The sequence below is a fragment of the Austrofundulus limnaeus genome, unplaced genomic scaffold, assembly GCF_001266775.1.
Source record: "Austrofundulus limnaeus strain Quisiro unplaced genomic scaffold, Austrofundulus_limnaeus-1.0 Scaffold36, whole genome shotgun sequence".
Lineage (NCBI taxonomy): Eukaryota > Metazoa > Chordata > Actinopteri > Cyprinodontiformes > Rivulidae > Austrofundulus > Austrofundulus limnaeus.
Genome location: NW_013952438.1, coordinates 606,089 through 616,829, shown reverse-complemented (window position 1 = coordinate 616,829; position 10,741 = coordinate 606,089). Strand labels below are relative to the sequence as shown.

At 39.2% G+C, this 10,741-nt stretch overlaps 1 protein-coding gene across 1 annotated transcript in view; it reads left to right on the top strand.

Annotated features, from left to right (window-relative positions):
• The window catches only part of LOC106516233 (lysosome membrane protein 2), a gene marked incomplete at its 5' end in the record, with an annotated part of 33,030 nt that overhangs the window by 17,576 nt on the left and 4,713 nt on the right, over positions 1 to 10,741 (top strand). Inside the window, 4 exon segments of the mRNA XM_014006490.1 lie at positions 5,435 to 5,613; positions 8,180 to 8,298; positions 9,100 to 9,173; positions 9,270 to 9,321. Of these exon segments, the coding sequence (XP_013861944.1) occupies positions 5,435 to 5,613; positions 8,180 to 8,298; positions 9,100 to 9,173; positions 9,270 to 9,321 (424 nt within the window).

Here is a 10,741-nt window from a genome sequence, read left to right as displayed (position 1 = left end):
CCCCCGCACCGAAGTGGACGGGACTGAAGCAGAAGGTGGTTCTTAAAGAGACGGAGGCCAATTTCAAGGCGTTTAGAAGAGGAAGTGATGAGAAGATAGATTTATTTTCTTTTTAAACATAAAAACAGCATCTTAATAACAACTGAAGGTGACATAGATGGTATAGTATTTAAATATTTGCCTGAGAAAAACATAATATTGCCCTTTTTAAGAGACTAAAATGTTACACGACAAAGAGGCGACCTGGCTGAGACCTTCAGAGGTTTGAAACTTGATGTGGTGAATGGATATTCAGCTGGACATCCTTGGAGACTGAAACTAGACATAGCAGAAGGGTATCCAGTTGACCTTTTTTGAAAATGAAACTAGACATGGAAGAGGGATGTCCCCTCACAACCTGAGACAAACACAGAAGTGTCTGGCTGAACCCCTTGAGAGACAAAAACTTGGCATAGAGAAGAGACATCATCAAAGTACTAAGTTGCATGTCCCAGAACAGTGAGTCTTGCTCCTCCTTATCAACCAACATGGAAGAGGGAAAATATTGCCAAAAGCTTCACTTCTTCCATCTCCAAATAGAAACCCTTGTGGATGTTACTGGTGTTTGTTTCAAGTGATGACTGCAGTAGTCATATCATTCTGTTGGCATCAATTAAAAACGGGAAGGAAGAAGGATCCAAATATATAACTTCTTATGACCAATGGCAACTCAAGATCTTTATTAACAAGTTGGTGACTTACTGTAATGAAAAAGAAATTAAATAAAAATCCCATTTGACAAGCAGGAGCAAATCAACAAATTATCTGAGAATTGTGAGTTCATTCAGTCTAACTTATAAAGTATTAAATTATTCATAAAATTCTATATAATCTGATATCCAATACAGTAGTCGGTCATATCCCAGCTCTGAAAATCTTAATGAGGTAAGTGCCTCAGACACTCAGTAAGGTGATAATGCCTGCCTGATCCTGAAACAGTAAGTTTTTATAACCTCCACCTTGGATGATAACCTGACATTTTCTCTCCCGCCATTATCAGAGCAACCTGTTCAACTTACTTACTTAAATGTATAAAGATACTTAAATGTATAAAGATACCAAACTTCCTCACATAAAATCTAGGATTTTATTTTTAAAAAATCTCAATGAAAGGTCTGACCTTGGAGCTGTCATTGTAATGTGTTGTCAAATTAAATAAGGACTCATTGCAACCTTCCTTGTTTGTCAAAGAAATATATAGCGCTCCTATATTTACATAGTAGCAAGATTACATATTGCAAGGGCACTACAAACACCCACAAAAACTTTTCCAGCATATGAGTTCTGCTTTAGTTTGCAGTGGTTGGGTAATGGGGTCTATTATCCATGACCTACCAAACTGAGGTGAAAGCTTTTGTAGCCGATACAGTCCTAAACTTTGGATCCAGTCTTTCATAACGCCCTGATCACTTGTAGATAGCATTGCAGTGTACGTGTTACTGTTAACTGCATTGGAGCCAAATGAAAAACTATGATTAGTTAAAGCATTTTATGTCCTTGCTTGAAAGTGCGACAAAGACCTTTTTGGCGGATCTAGAATTTCAGAATTAGGACTGAGAACTTGATCAATGTGGGTGAAGAGTTACTTCAGACCAGTTCCTTGGAGTTTGATTTCATAAATGTTAGTTCTTGTTTGTAACAAACCCCACCCCCCACCCCTCCCCAAAAAAAAGAAAAAAAAAGCCTTGTCCTTTTTCTTTTAATTGTGGTAAAAATGGAAACAAAAACTCCAACCCACATCTTCCTCTTTTTGTGGTGTGTGTGGAAGGAATCCGTTAAAGTAGCGCAGTTGTACCTTTGCCTCTGATCGGACATGTGCCAAAACCCCCTCACCCAGATATTTACACAACACTTTCACCTACTTACACATTGCCTGGTGGAAGCATTACATCTGTCTGCATTATAATGACTAAAGGGGAGTCTTCCTCCTCGTTTCCCGCTTTTCTTTGCAGTAATTTGAAGAGGAAACATTCTGTGAAGTCATATCTCGACCCTTTTACCTTTCTAACCTTTACAAGCACTTCTGCCTAAAGCAGCTCAACAACCTAGTGGGTAAAAAGACAAGTTAGGCAGACATATGGGATTGATCAGCTGGTTAAAAGCAGTGCCAGGATTGCCATTTGCAAGCCGACTGCGTACTGACCTTTTGCCTCAAACTGACAGCTGAGCCACAGACGGCTCATCTGTTTTGAAGCACTGCAGACAGGTGTCATTGTTCAAATACCAGCTTCCATTTGCTGTGAACATTTTTCTGAAAACCTTATTTTGGTCAGGTTTCAATAACAAACACATCAAAATACGTTTTAAAGGAAAACCATAATGCCTGCTGTATTGCAAAACTGCAAGAGTTATAGGTATTTTTGTGCTTGTAGGGTTGATTGGCTGTGGCAATCAATTTTGAATTGCATTGACTCCATTATTTAATCATTCATAATGACTTTTTGCCCCTTTTTAGACTGAGTACCTTCTGAGAATTCAGTTAAATCTGTCCAGTGGCTTATGATACAACACACACAAACAGGCATCTAAACTTGGTGACTGTTTCTCATTCCCAGCAGTGCAGGACAGACGCTCTCATTCCAGATTTAAAGTAGAAACACATCAGGCGTTTTTCTTGGCTTCTCCCTCAGAGGTCAAGGGAAAGGTCTATATAGTATTGTTACATGACTGGTAGGCTGTGTTTCCTCCCAGTCAGTTGGCAGATAGTGTATGGAGTGCTTTGTTCTCGCTGAGGGATGTCCAGATTCCCCCCTCTATCAGGATAAAGCTGCAGTTATTCACAGAACAAGGATGAGCTGCTCACAGTAAAGCAGTTCTCCCAGGGGCTGTTGAAACAAAACCGACCTTACGTGACTGAGTTCAGCCCATGAAGAGAAATTAATCGTCACATTGTTCTCGCAACGTGTCTGAAATGTAAAAGTGTTACGATTGGGCTTTTCTGTATCAGATAAATGAATACAAATCTACTGAGATGCATTTTTCCTAGGTCGCTTAAATGCCTCAACACTTAGAACATTGTTTCACAAAGCTGCACTTTCTCAGAAACTGCAGTTTGAATACAGAGTACAAAGTGTTGAAATGTGTTCAAGTGTACAGCGAGTTCTTAAAATTGAAAGGAGCAGAACACTTTCTAAAAGCTAAAAGCAAAAGTCTAGCTGTGAGTTAAATGTAGCAAAGGGCGAGCTCAGGGATGGGCAATCCTGGGCCACTGTCCTGCATGTTTTACTTGTTTCCCTGCTCCAATATACCTGATTCTGTGTTTGAATTCACTTCAAGTTCTGCAGAAGCTTGGTAATCACACATTCATTCAAATCAGGTGTGCTGGAGCAGAGAAACCTCTAAAACAGTGTTCCCCAAAGTTGGGGTCGGGACCCAAAGTGGGGTCCTGAAAAGATTTTCTGAATTAATTACATTTTTGCCTTGGTTGTTACAAAGGAGTGAGGTTAGTATATTTAAAATGGATAAATGTAGTATAAAATATTGTTACTATGCCCATGTTTTGTTGACCTGATACAAATGTTTATCATCCAAAAATADTTGKGGGCACAGGTCTCTGCTACTGTTATTTTGTGGGTCAAAAGCTGAAAAGTTTGGGAACCACTGCACTTTGGTTCCCAAAGTTGGGTTTGGGACCCAATTATGGGTCATGAARCACCTTGGAAAATCCCCAGAAATCAATTTAAAGGGTAATAAAATAATTGCTGATGTAATATTTTCCCTATAATTATTACAAAAATGCAAAATAAGTATAAGTATTTATATTTGTGTACAAGCTGTTTAGATTGTCAAAAACCTGTGTTTTTAGGGTCGCTAACAAAGTTTGTGTACTCAGACCAGTAATATTTGAGGTCACAAGTTTTCGCCATGGATATTTTGTGGGTCAGAAGATAAAAAGTTATGGGAACCACTGGTCTAAAACATGCATGTTAGCAGCCCTTGTGGACCAGAACTGCCCATCCCTGGGCTAAAAGCTTGAAGAATAAAAAGGTTAGCTTGGAAATTGAAAAAAAGCTAGTAAGTAGATAAAAGTAGTCGAATGTTAGCTAAAAGTATCAAAAAGCTAAATAGATGGTAAAAGTAACAAAAAAGCTACTTAAAAATAGGTAAAGCTGCAGGGTTTTTTTTTGTTTTAGTTTTCTTGTGTTCCTTCCCAGGTGTTCCTCATTTACGTTCGTTAGGATCCCTTTATATTCCCTGTCTTGTTTTGTGTTCCCTGTAGGTTCATTGTTCTGTTTTGTTTGTCCTCTTTGTGTTTTCTCTTAGAGCTCCTTGTAAGTAAGTTTTCAGCTTCAATGTTGGCCTTTTCTTTTTGTAAATAATTTGTTTTTGTTTTTTTGCTTTGAGTACTTATGAGTTTTTGAGTCTGCTCCCTGGGTTCAGCATACACGAACCTGACAAAAGCAACAAAATAATACCTAAAACTAAAAGTAGTACAAAGCAAGATAAAGAGCAAATGACACCACCATTGGGAAATGCTTCAATCAATACTTCAAATGGTAAATGGTCTTTCTACCCAATCAGAATACTCAGTGCTTCACACTACAATCTGTGCCCTCATTTACCCGTTCACACAGGACTCTACCAGATCTCCTACAATGCTAACATGTGAAAATCATCTATGGAGACTAATCAGTGCTAAACACATTCATACACTGATCAGAGAAGTATCTTGCCCAAGGACACAGCAACTGAGAGGGGGATTGAACCGGTGACCTTCCCATTCCAGGACATTTTAACCCCCCGGATTCAGATCCAGGAAACATTTAGCATAGTTTCTCTATAAAAACATAACTTTACAGTTTTTGTTGTCAGAGCCATAATCTACAATTGACCCAGCTTGCAAGTCAGGAAGGTCATATGGTACAATAGTTTGTCCGCTGCTGAGATTTCTCTGCTGGCAGCGGAGGTAGAAACTGGGCCAAGCTGGCACGAATGTTCACATTCACTTAACGTGCGAGTCTACATTGTCGTCACTCTTGTTGCTTATGTGTAGCAACACGGCAGTATGACTCGGCGCCGCTGCTGTTTGTTCTGTGTGTTGTACAAAAAGGGAACAGTGGCACGCAATAAAGCACAGGTGGTGTGATCAACCAAAGACAACAATATAAAGTAAAAAAAAAAAACGATTTTATTCTAATGCAAAAAATTCTAGATTGCTTTGAATTAATATTAAGAGTTTAGATGAGCAAACTTTAAGGATAAGTGAACTCATGACACTACCTCAAGAAACTACTGGACAGACAAATGACACAAATGAGGAAAACTACATACAAATTAACAATGTTATTTTTCTGCTTTTAAACTCAGACAGGACAGAGTTTGTGCCTTTTTGACCTGTTAATGGAGAGCAGTACTGTAAAAGAGCCTTGGTGTGATTTTGGATTTTCCTGTCCAGGACGATCTACATGGAAGTCGAGAAAGACGTTGAGGTGAAAGGAATCCCCGCGTATCGCTTCACACCGCCGCGCTCGGTTTTGGCCAGCAAGGAGGAGAACCCGAACAACAAAGGCTTCTGCATCACCCCGACAGAGTGCCTGGGAACCGGGCTCCTGAATGTCAGCCCTTGTCGGAACGGTAATCGTCAGCATGTGCAACACATTTTCTCAAGCTGTCTTTGACCTTCAACATTCACAAGGTCTTTTTGTGTCTGCAACATTTTTCCTTTATTCGTTGTCTTATTTCTCTGCTCACAAGGAAAACTGTGAACATTTTCAACAATGGATGCTTTTCTTGTTTAAATTAGCTTTTTTTCTTGTTTTTTGATTTCCAAGAAACTGATTATTCCATTCACACTTTAGTTCAAACTGCGAGCAGTAAACGTCAACATGAATGACTCACGTGACGCAGCTTTCCAGCTCTTTCCATGCTGCAGTCACCCTCCGACCATAACTGACCTGGTAGCTGGTGGCAGTAAGCCCTGTCACCTGATTCTGCCCTTCAGTATGCTCCAGGATGATCTTACTGCCCACATTTTCTTTTTCACCTAATCTTTATTATTTCTTAGGGATTTGTATTTCCTGTAATAGAACAATACTATAAATTGCTTTAAACGTTTCAGCTTTTAAACTCATTTTTGGACAGAAGTGGAAAGATTTTTGAATAGTAAATATCTTACCTGTTGTAGATGGCTCAGTAGATGAACTCAATTTGGAGAAATTAGTGGGACCAAAAATCAAAGTGGCTGTTGTTGTTTTATAAGGACTCCAAATTCAAAAGATTAATTCATGTTAATGAAATTTTATATACAGTACTATTCCATCACTATAAAAGTTTCATTGCAAAACAATTTACACAGATGTCTATGCCTAGTATGGTTAACTGCAAACAGATTTTTATTTTAAATGGCAGCAATCTACATTTGTCTTGGCCCCACTTGGACTAGCCATTAGCTCATCATTTTAGTCAGAATCAAATTTAATTGGTGGTCCCATTTTGGACTTCAAAGCCAGGTTTTCTGAGTTCCAAGTTGGCCAAATCAACTGGAGTATAACCTAAATCTGAGACCCTTGATCATCCCTGACGTCAAAATCCAATATGGCTGACTCACACAGGAAATGTTGTGATAGCTGCTATAATAGCCTTTAGGTTTTTGCCTAATTAGTTTGCATTCTGCTCAACTAGTTTCAGTGTTAGTTTCACTGCTAATGGTAGCTAGTGTGGTTACTAAGCACAACAATTGCAGTGTTCTTAAGACTCATGTATTAAGAGTGAAACACGTGTGAAAAGCACCAATTATTGACGATGTTGCACTAAAATAAATCCATTGTCCCAACACCGGATATAAGAGTTGAATGTAGAGTTAGCAATTCCATGGCACATACTGTCTTTTTATAAACATGTATAATACACACACAGACTAACTTCTGTTTTTTTTTTTTTTTTTGGGTGTTTAATTTGAGAATCTTCTTTCTTTCTTATTAAAATAATTTAATTATTTTTAAATTACTAATTAAATTAAATTAATTGATTATTCATTGTTAAAACTGTGACTATGCCATCAGCGGCTCAGACTCTCGAAGCTCAGATCAAAACCTAAAAGATCTGCAATTGATAAATTCCACTGGGTTTCCAACTTACAGATAGAGCAGGTGTTTAAATTCAACGTTAAACAGATGAGAAGAAGAAAAAATGGTGAGTTGAGTGTGGAGGGGGCAGTCTCTGCTGAGGTCAAACGTTTCGTTTAGCCACCAACAAAAACAAGGCCGAGCCTAAAGGATTACGTATCAGAGCAGGGACTTCATGAGTAAACGCTGTGATTAAGGTCACCTGTAAGCATACCAAAACAAATATGTGTGTGTGTGTGTGTGTTCACACCACAGTGACCTTGTGGGTAGTGGCGTGAGTGGGCTCTAAGGTGGCTGCGGGTGGTCTGGTGTTTTCATGCAGTGTCTATATCCAAACACAGGAGAAGGAAATCTGTCACCTCTGCCCCACTTCATCAGCACCTCAAGCTGTTCCTCCGCATGACTTTGTTGATGCTGCCAATAAACCTGTGCGTCTCATAAAGTCGGACCTTCCTTGTTTTTGTCCCAAGAGCTCCTGTCCCAAATATATTCACCCACCTCCTTTATGTGGCTCCTTATCTTGGACCAGGTGATCGTTAAATCCTGTTGACAATAACAGGAAGAAACTTTTTTTTTTCCCGTGTTTCTTTCTCTGGGCTGGCTTTAATTATTTAACAAGTGACTTTATCGTCCATCTGTGTTGCCTGTATTGTTTGTTTTTCTTTGGACACATTGACTTTCCGATCAGATTAGATTCTTTGACCTTGTCCTAAAATTGTTTTCTAAAAGTGGTTGTTGTATCCTGATTTCATCAAAGATTAAACAGAAAGGAGTAGCAGATTAAAACGTTCTCCATATGTTGCTACTTTGATGGCATTTGGTGGGAGGTTTTTTTTTCACATCAGCAGCTACTTTTTCTGCGCGGCGAATAACCAGAAAGGGGCATGTCAAAACATTTAAGTTTGGCAAATGATCTGAGACAGCTCATATATCTGCACAACACTAGTAAAGACATGTTTTCTGAAAATATTGCAGCTTTTTAGCAATCCCTAATCCGCCTCTGTTGTATCCTGACATTAGTATCCTGACTATTAATGAACAGATTGTTAACATCCTTCTCTCCTTTCCTTTCTCAGGTGCCCCAGTGGTTGCCTCCTTCCCTCATTTCTATCTGGGTGAAGAGAAATATGCAGCTGCCATGAATGGGCTGTCCCCTAAGAGAGAGCATCATCAAACCTTTCTAGATCTCAACCCGGTAAGACGTATGCAGGTCCTCATTTATTTGGCTACTTTATACAATACTTCAAGGTTTTTAATTCCTTTTAGTTGCACACTAGCAGCATGTGGAGCTGTCCCTTCTCACAGGGCAGGGTGAAAGAAAATACAAAATAAAGATGTCCTGCTACTCCACCTACTGGCACACAGAGTACTGACATTCTGCAACTGATTTAACCTTTGGAGTCAACTCTATTCAAGATGGCCGACACAGAAAAAGGGCTTTACCTCAGTTTTACAAATGCTGAGATAAGATTTTGGTGTGGTAGTAACTGAGAGCCATTGCCAAAACATTGTCTGAGCACCACACATTACGCTACATCTTTGCATGAAACCTTGACCTTAACTGTTAGAGTGAACACTGTCTGTTAGCAAAATATTTCGGGGTTGACTGGAGAGATTTTAGTGAAACCTTCAACAAGCAATCATTGGACTTGCATCTAAAACTCATTAACATGTTGAGTCAACCCAATTCAAGAGGGCCACTGCAAAAGGATATTAGCCAACACAAAAATGTCTATAACTCTGATAATATTACAGATATTAGGATAAAAATTTGTGTAAAAGTAGCTGAGAGTCATCCTCACAGTCTGTGAGGACCAAAACAAATACAACACAGCATGAGATGGTTTCAGGATGAAAGTTTTGACTTTCATGCAATCCTTCAGAGAATTCAATTTCTTTTAACTATTGTCTTTATCTTTAAACACTCAAAGACATTGTCAGCATGATTACTATTGTCATATTTAGATTTATGTGTTTGTCTTTATTTTGCTGACAGACTACCGGAGTGATTGTGCGTGCGAGCAAAAGAGCACAGGTTAACATCTTGATGACCAAACTTTTTGGATTCCCGTGAGTATCTGCATTCCAACATCACTTTTTAACTGTACTGGTGATTTATGTATTATATTTTATTGATTTTTTTTTAATTCACTGTGTTCCTAACAGCAAAACAAAGGGCCTGAATGGTACCATCTTTCCTGTTATGTTCCTCAATGAGGTGGGAAACAATAGTTATACGCTTGTGTTTTGTTACTGTTGACACTTGCATGGATATTGTGCCTTTTCTACCTGGGAGCGTTAATAAAGTTATTTTATTTCACAGTTCAACAATTTGAGAAGCAGTTGTTTGAAGCAGTTGATGAGAGCTTAATGTAACTGTGTAGATAAGAACATGCTGATCGGCTGGTTTTAGTTCTGCTGGGTTATGTTTAGAGCAGGGGTGTCAAACTCCTGTCCTCGAGGGCCGCTATCCTGCATGTTTTAGAGGTTTTCTTGCTCCAACACACCAGATTTTGATCGCTGGGTAATTATCAGGCTTCTGCCCAATTTGAAGAGTTAATTCAATCACTGAATCAGGTGTGTTGGAGCTGGAAAACCTCTAAAACATGCAGGATAGCGGCCCTCGAGGACTGGAGTTTGACACCCCTGCTCTAAAACATGCAGGATAGCGGCCCTCGAGGACTGGAGTTTGACACCCCTGGTTTAGAGGAAACACTGATAATACCAGGAAACTGAAGTTGTGAGGTCAGCTTCTTTTGCCAGGGGGTCTTCCAAGTACTTTGTTTTTTTTCCACCCAAGTCCAACGAAAAAACGAAGAAGCCAGCAAGGGGCCATGAGTGGGGTTTTTTTTTTTGTTTGTTTTTGTTTTGTTTGTTTTTTTTATTTGTTTTTGGGGGTTTTTTTGCATTTCCACATCATAGTATTGTTACCTCACAATTCTTTTTGCGTTACCTCGCAAACGTGGTTATCACTGTTGTGTCTGCCAGTTTATTAAGATGCTCATTTCACACAGCCACGCATGGAAACGTAATACAGTTGTGGTCAAAAGTTTACATACACTTGTAAAAAAACATAATGTTATGGCTGTCTTGAGTTTTCAATAAGTTCTACAACTCTTATTTTTCTGTGATAGAGTGATCGGAACACATACATGTTTGTCACAAAAAACAGTCATAAAATTTGGTTCTTTCATAAATTTATTATGGGTCTGCTGAAAATGTCACCAAATCTGCTGGGTCAAAAATATACATACAGCAACACTAGTATTTGGTTACATGTCCCTTGGCCATTTTCACGGCAACTAGACGCTTTTGGTAGCCATCCACAAGCTCCTGGCAAGCTTCAGGTCGAATGTTTGAACACTCTTCTTGACAGAATTGGTGCAGTTCAGCTAAATGTGATGGTTTTCTTGCATGAACCTGTTTCTTTAGCACTGTCCACATGTTCTCAATGGGGTTTAAAGTCAGGACTTTGGGAAGGCCATTCTAAAACCTTAATTCTAGCCTGGTTTAGCCATTCCTTTACCACTTTTGATGTGTGTTTTGGGTCATTGTCTTGTTGGAACACCCAACTGCGCCCAAGACCCAACCTTCGGGCTGATGGTTTTAAGTGCTTTGAAATGGCTCCAAGTGACTTC